General features: G+C 43.9%; 1 protein-coding gene across 4 annotated transcripts; it reads right to left on the bottom strand.

Annotated features, from left to right (window-relative positions):
• Positions 1–706: 706 nt before the first annotated feature.
• Positions 707–7,320, bottom strand: LOC111982546 (lysophosphatidic acid receptor 6). 4 transcript variants are annotated; one of them, XR_002879772.2, is made up of 3 exons: positions 7,172–7,320; positions 4,236–4,352; positions 3,835–4,075 (listed from the first exon to the last, which is right to left on the bottom strand). XR_002879772.2 is itself a non-coding variant. In XM_024014124.3 (2 exons), the coding sequence occupies exon 2, from the start codon at positions 2,097–2,099 to the stop codon at positions 1,083–1,085; it is 1,017 nt and encodes a 338-aa protein (XP_023869892.1). In that variant the 5' UTR covers positions 2,100–2,103; positions 7,172–7,258; the 3' UTR covers positions 707–1,082. The 4 variants fall into 4 exon arrangements, 3 of the variants coding, with proteins under 3 accessions (XP_023869892.1, XP_023869893.2, XP_023869891.1); XM_024014124.3 differs by lacking the exons at positions 3,835–4,075; positions 4,236–4,352 and adding an exon at positions 707–2,103 and having other exon boundaries at positions 7,172–7,258; XM_024014125.3 differs by lacking the exons at positions 4,236–4,352; positions 7,172–7,320 and adding an exon at positions 707–2,103 and having other exon boundaries at positions 3,640–4,010.
• Between the last annotated feature and the right edge of the window lie 516 nt (positions 7,321–7,836).

The following is a 7,836-nucleotide window of genomic DNA, read 5'->3' as shown; positions in this document are numbered from 1 at the left end:
TTAATGCAATTGCAGACAGAAGTTGACAACGGAAACACAGCACGCATGTTTCAGAGTAAGTTCTGCAAAATAAAAAAGGTCAAAGTTGCTTTAATATGCTTGCAGTCAACCCCTAGTAATGTAACTGCCTACGTCAACACCTTCTACTCATGAGACCAAGCCCATGCATATACAGTTATACAAACTTGCAGGAGAAAACAATAGCCCAGCAGTAATTTTCCATTCCTGTGTGGCTTACAGTGGTATGTTTAACTTGTCTCCTATCTATTTACTCCCCTGCAGGGGTCTGTGTCTATGTATCTCCTTTAGCCTTGAGGCGCTTTCTCACAGACACCCTGTTTTCACTGCAATGGCTCACATATCTGCTCAGACCGTTTCTTATAAGAGGCAGAGACTAGAAAATAACTGTGGAACAGTATTAAACCTTATAATGAATATATTGCTAATCTGTGGTCCAGTACCGTATAAATGTAGTGGGGGAGGGTCTTATAGCCCTTCCCCTTCTATTCATACAACATATGCATAATCAATTATTATAATACATCAATCATTTGGTGCAGCCACTATCATGACCCCAAGGTGACACCCATCAGAAGCGATTACATGTRGCAGGCATTGATAAGGGGAGAGAGCTGTGGATTAGTGATGGAGGGAGGTTGAGGTCAGGTCAGGTCACCTTAAGGGAGAAATAAAAGTTTATGGTCCGTATCACTAGTGTCCTGCCTAGCAGTAAAGAATGATGTTTGTACAGATGGGTAGGAGGAGACTCAGCCTATGAGGAACAGTTAAATATCAGTGCTTGTGTGAAAATGTTTTTATCTGAATGCAGCTGTATTGACCCTCTGGGCAGAATAAACTTTGTTAAGCTTTCATAAATGTCCTTTGAGTTTTATACTCTGAGAATTAGAACCTCACACCAGTCATTCATTCTTCGAGAGTCTTTCATGAGACTTGTCTCCTCTCTGTTGTGGTGATCTGAGTTTCCGTTTCCCAGATAGAGGTGATAAACATCCATCTACAGGAAAATCGCCTCCACCCTGCTCTCCACTCCASTCCGATAAACCACATCTATCTAGCAAGTCCTATCGATCTCCAGTGACCTGGTTGTCTGATCCTGTCTSTCCGGGTCCCTTGACCATGATGTTGTCCATCGGATGCTGGTTGATTTCCCCGGGCTTTGCCACRTAGTTCCCTCTAGTGGACATCCTCCTCCTCTCCTGGCTGGCAGTCAACAGGTTCTCCTTCAGGATGAAGTAGTAGCAGACCCCGTCCGTCAGACAGTTGACRCTGCCCAGACAGGTGCTGATGTGGACGWAGTCTCTGAGGGGGTTGATGACGTYTGGGTTCTCTGTGCGGTTCTTGGCCAGGAAGTAGACGACTGCGGCCACGTGGTACGGGATGAAGCACAGCATGAAGGCCACCAGGTTGCTCAGGACGATCTTCACAGACTTGTTGTCCCTCACCTTCTTGTCCAGCGGGTTCCGACGCCGCATATCTCTCAGGATCTGCATCACGCGCACCGAGAAGAACAACATAGTGACAGTGCTGATTGTGAACACCGTCTCCATGGCAACAATGATCCATTTCTTCCCCCAGGTTTCYCTGGAGAATCCTTCGAAACACCTGGTTTCGTTGTTGTACAGGCTAGTAGTGTTTTTGTTGTGGAGCTCATAGACGGGTGTGGTGAAAGCGAATACYGTCACCCACACAGCCAGGCATACCAGGGCAGCCTTCCGTGGCGACCGTAGACGCTTGCCGTTGAATGGAAACCGCAGAGAAACATATCGGTCGCCTGAGATGCACACGATCAGTACGATGCTCCCATAGATGTTGACGAACACCAGGCTCTCCAGGAAGGTGCAGAAGCCCATGCTCAGGCCCCAGGTGCGGCCGAAGGCGTATATCTTGAAGGGCAGAGAAAAGAGGAGAAGGCTGTCGTTGATGATCAGACTGCTGAGGTATACTGTGGACTCAGTCCATCGACGGATCCTGAAGAGGAGGAGCCACAGGGTGGCCAGRTTGAGGGGTAAACCCACCACGAACGTGGGGATGTAGACAATCCATTGTATATAGCACACGTTCCTTTCACACAGTGGCATTTTTCTGCAAACAGAGAGGGAAATAGAATACGCATATAAATGTCATTGCACTTTCACTTATGACACAAATCCAATCAAATTGTGTTGATCACATAAACATATTTAGCAGATGTTATTGCAGGTGTAGCAAAATGCTTGTGTTCCTAGCTCCAACAGTGCAGTAGTATCTAATAGTTCGCAAAAATACACACTAATCTAAAAGTAAAATAATTGAATTTAGAAATATATAAATATTAGATTGAGCTATGTCGGAGTRGCATTGACTAAAATACAGCAGAATAGAATACAGTATATACATATGAGATGAGTAAAGCAGTATGTAAACATTATTTTAACATTATTAAAGTAACTAGTGTTCCATTCTTAGTGGCCAGTGATTACAAGTCTATGTATATAGGGCAGCAGCCTCTAAGGTACAGGGTTACGTAACCGGGTGGAAGCCGGCTAGTGATGGYTATTTAACAGTCTGATGTCTTGAGATAGAAGCTGTTTTTCAGTCTCTCGGTCTCAGCTTTGATGCACCTGTACTGACCTCGCAATCTGGATGATAGCGAGGTGAACAGGCAGTGGCTCGGGTGGTCCTTCCTGTGACATTGGGTGCTGTAGGTGTCCTGGAGGGCAGGTAGTTTGCCCCCGGTAATGCKTTGGGCAGACTGCACCGCCCTATTGAGAGCTCTGCAGTTGTGGGCGGTGCAGTTGCCGTACCAGGYGTGATACAGCCCGATAGGATGCTCTCAATTGTGYATCTGTAAAAGTTTTAGGGGCCAAGACAAATTTCTTCAGCCACTGTCTGTGTGGGTGGACCATTTCAGATCATCAGTGATGTGTACGCAGAGGAACTTGAAGCTTTCCACCTTCTCCACTGCGGTCCAGTTTATGTGGATAGGGGCTTGCTCCCTCTGCTGTTTCCTGAAGTCCACGATCAGCTCCTTTGTTTTGTTGATGTTGAGTGAGAGGTTATTTTCCTGGCACCACTCTCCCAGGTCCCTCACCTCCTCCCTGTAKGCTGTTCCGTCATTGTTGGTAATCAGGCCTACTACTGTTGTGTCGTCTGCAAACTTGATGATTGAGTTAGAGGTGTGCGTGGCCACGCAGTCATGGGTGAACAGTGTGTACAGGACGGGGCTGAGCATGCTTCCCTTGTTGGGCCCCAGTGTTGAAGATCAGTGAAGTGGAGGTGTTGTTTCCTACCTTCACTACCTGGGGGCGGACTGTTCGGATGTCCAGGACCCAGTTGCACAGGGCGGGGTTCAGACCCAGGGCCCCGAGCTTAATGATGAGCTTGGAGGGTATTATGGTGTTGAATGCTGAGCTATAGTCAATGAACAACATTCTTACATAGRTATTMATTTTGTCCAGATGGGATAGGGCGGTGTGCAGTGTGATGGAGATTGCATTGTCTGTGGACCTATTGGGGTCCACAGACGCAAATTGCAAATTGAAGTGGGTTTAGGGTGGCAGGTAAGGTAGAGGTGATATAATCCTTAACTAGCCTCTCAAAGCACTAATAATAATCATTTATATCATTTAGTTCAGTTACCTTTGCTTTCTTGGGTAYGGGAACAATGGTGGACATCTTGAAGCAAGTGGGGACAGCAGATTGGGATAGGGAGAGATTGAATATGTCYGTAAACACTCCAGCCAGCTGGTCTGCGCATGCTCTGAGAACGCGGCTAGGGATGCCATCTAGGCTGGCAGCCTTGTGAGGGTTAACACGTTTAAATGTCTTACTCACTTCGGCCATGGAGAAGGAGAGTCCACAGTTCTTGGTAGCGGGCCGTGTCGGTGGCACTGTGTTATCCTCAAAGCGGGCGAAGAAGGTGTTTAGCTTGTCCGGAAGCAAGACATCGTTGTCCATGACGTGGCTGGTTTTCTCTTTGTAGTCCATGATTGTCTGTAAACCCTGCCATCGGCTCTAAGAACCGGCTCTTGTAGGTGAACGTTGGGAGCTGGCTCGCATATCAGAAGAGCCGAATCTATTTATWAAAAAATTAAAAAATAAAGATATGAATAATCAAAAGATTGAAATGAATTGAATTAACTAATTCAAAGAACRAWWWWWWTTAAATAATAATATAGGCCTAAATGCTCAAGMGCACACAAATTCGTTCTGTCTGCTCAGACTAACAGCCTCACCTGTTGTTCCTGTCAATCCAACACGCAGTGTCAACCAATAAACCAAAGATGCGTGAGGGAGGGCCGAGCCAACACACAGTCACACACTTAGCAGCCGAGGAGAGAGAAGAAGCACAGCTGTGAAAACAACAGCTGGAAAATGAGWCGKAAGCACAGTAGCATTTGGATGCATTTTAATAATGTAGACAATGTTAGAGCACAGTGTAGAATTTGCCAAAACAAAATCTCATATAAAGCCGGTTCTACGCACAACTTACACCGGCATATGTGAACTGTGCACCCAACTGTGAAGCTAGCTGTAGCGGAGCTTCGAGAATCTAGCGGGCCTGCTAGTGATAGTGGTGGAGCCAGCACCTCCACAYGTGGAGAWGTATCCACTCAGTCAAGTAGGCCTACTMCRCSACCCACAGCAACRCAGTCTTCTATGGACCAGTTTATGCCAAAGTCTATGTCTGTAGCAAAACAAGGCCAAATTGATATTGCATTTGCTAAAATTATTGCCACCAATTTCCAGCCATTTTCGATCGTGGAGGACAGAGGTTTTAAAAACTATAGCAATAGTCTAAATCCAATGTACACAATTCCAAGCAAGAAARCCCTTTCAAAATCACTTATTCCACAACTGTATGAGAGCACACAGGCTTCAGTGCGGGAAAGAGTCCAAAAAGCTACTGCAGTTTGCCTTACCACTGACTGCAAGACATCAAGGGTAACCAYTTCTTACATGTCAGTTACATGACACTTCATTGAAGATTTTTCGATGTCTAGCTGTCTTCTGGACTGCTTTGAGTTCAGCGACAGACACACCTCAGAGAACTTGGCAGAGGAACTGTTGAGAGTGGCCAGAGAATGGCAGTAGATGRAAAGTGGTCTGTTGTGTTAGCAACAATGCAGCTWACATAACCAAAGCCATGAAAATGTTTAGATGGACCCATCATCCATGTCTTGCCCACACAATCAACCTGATTGTAAGARATGCTCTGAAGGTGATGAAGCTCACTGTGGACAAAGTGAAATACTTCCACAGGAGCACAGTAAGTGCTGAACAACTAAAGTCTACACAACGCCAGATAGGGATGCCTGAGCTGAGGCCTAAACAAGACTGAACTACAAGGTGGAATTCAACATTATATGTTGAAGCGGTTTCTTGAGTCAAAGGATGCCATCATCTCTACCCTGGCCATTGTCAATGCACCTGTTGAWKSTCTGACCCAAGAGGAATGGGAGGTGGTGGAGGAGGTGTGCAGAGTTCTGGAACCATTTGAGCAGGTCACTGTGGAGATCAGTGGAGAGAGGTACAGTAAGCAGTTATTACTACATCATTATTTAATCCAGTGTTATATATGTATATGAGCCGTAAATGAGAATGTAGTATCAGTAGACAAAACATGAACCTGAACTAATGTGTGTGAACCTAAGCTATGTGACAGCCTCAAAAATTATACTCATGTGTAAGGGTCTGCAGCGAATCACAGCCAGCCGCCAGAGAGAAGCAAATGTAACCATACGACATGTGAAACCGCTGCACTTGACCCCAGGTTTAAGAAGTTAGCCTTCAGTGATGCCAGAGCGATTGATGAGGCTATTCAAAGAATAACCTCAGCAGCAGGGAGGGACAGCCCCAACAGTCAGCTGGCTCAGGTACCAGGGCAACAGAAAGAAGAGGGATCAGATGGAGCAGAAGCACCAGCAGGAGTGCCACAAAACTCTTCTGTTTGGATGCTGTTTGACGRGAGAGCAACTGGGGATGCACAACGAAGGAATCCCTCAGCAGATGTCATAATGAAGGTCCGATCCTATTTGGAGGAGCCCCGCCTCCAAAGATCTCCAGATCCTCTGAGCTGGTGGAAGAACAAGGCCTCGGTCTACCCACGGCTTACTAAAGTCATGACAGGGAGACTCTGCATAGTGGCCACATCCGTTCCCTCTGAGAGGGTCTTCTCGAAAACGGGACAAATAATTACTGAGAGAAGAAACCGCATCAGCCCCTCGAAAGTAAGGCAGCTAGCATTTCTGAATGCAAATCTCATAAAAGCAAAATATGGTCAGCATTGCTGTGTGCTGCTGGTTATRACATGGCAATAAAGAAGAGAGAGAAAAGAGGGACCAGTTTAATGTTTTAAGTGGGATGCTGCAGTTTTGCACATTGTTATTTATTTTTCTGTGATATGGTGCAATATTCTATTATTATGTCGTTCAGATTGTATTCGTTTTGAATTGTTACATTTATATGCACTTTGTTTATATACATTAAAAAAGTTATACTTTAAATGCACATGTTTAATAGCATCCTTCTTTGTTACATTTATTTCAATTTGTGGGATGCTGCAGTTTTGCAAATTGTTATTTCTTTTTCTTTGATATGGTGAAATATTCTATTATGCTGTTCAGATTGTATTCGTTTTGAATGGTTAGATTTATATGCACTTTGTTTATATACATTAAAAAGTTATACTTTAAATGCATATGTTTAATAACAATCTTTTTCATAACAAACCAATGCATTTTAAATACATTGTGGTTAAGGTAGAGTACGATGTCATTTAATAATTTAATTAGAATTGTTTTAACACCAATCATAGTCAAACTATCACAATCTGTTTGACTTGACTTTGGTKAGCTGAGTTGAACGAGCCGGCTCACTGAAAAGAGCCGGAATGCCCATCACTACTGTATAGGTCTGAACAGYGTGATTTTTCCCMATTGTAGAAAGTGCCTGTGTTTAAAATGTATTTCCATTGTKTTAGGGATAGTGACATTTAAATGTCTCTAGAGGATTTAAGATTATACGACATCTCACAACAGCATAGCAGAAACCGCGGGTGAATGTAAATAAATGTTGATGTGCTTTTAATTCTATAAAGCATGCAGTGACGAACTGGGAGCAAAACTCCTGTCCAAAAGTATTATAGTAGGCTACGGAAAAAAACACTYACCGAAATCTTGTTGGGATAATTATCTCGTCTCAACTAGAACCAAACCTTTTGTCTTTGAATACTTGTTTGGTAAGACACACTTTAACCTACAATAGACAGCCTGTCATGCCAATACTTCTTCCTCTGATTGATAGTGAAACCGTTGAACACCCCCCCCCCCAAAAAAAATAATTAAACAGAACTGCACTGCACCTGCAAACTGCTCTAGGCTAGTGCCGCTTTTGTTGACTAGATTGCATAGTTAAAGGAAGACAGTCATCAAGTATTGTGTGGTTTGAGCACATACCATGGAAAACAGTTTCTGCCTAGGCCACGCTCACGTGGTTTAGCATGCTCTGTTGTTTTTTGATGTGAAACTTTTCACTGCCTTTGTAAGATGTGTATGTTAACAGAAGGGGTTTCCCATTGATATAATTATATACGTTTCCTACGCAGGTTGGAGTTTTTCTTTTAGTATTTTCTAGAAGAAACCAAGCTGTAAACGAAAAGTTTTTCAATTGTAAATCTTATTTTTTTATCATATCATGATTCCAACAACTGTCATTGCTAATGCACACATTCACTATGAGTGGGTGACTGTCTGGAAAAGTCTGAAACAGTGAAATATGATGTTATAATGTTATTTCGTACAAAGAGGCACTAGAGGGAGCCACAGGAACAGTCAG

The sequence above is a fragment of the Salvelinus sp. IW2-2015 genome, linkage group LG22 (assembly GCF_002910315.2).
Source record: "Salvelinus sp. IW2-2015 linkage group LG22, ASM291031v2, whole genome shotgun sequence".
Classification (NCBI taxonomy): domain Eukaryota; kingdom Metazoa; phylum Chordata; class Actinopteri; order Salmoniformes; family Salmonidae; genus Salvelinus; species Salvelinus sp. IW2-2015.
The sequence above is the reverse complement of the archived record's forward strand: the minus strand, read 5'-3'. Positions and strand labels throughout refer to the sequence as shown.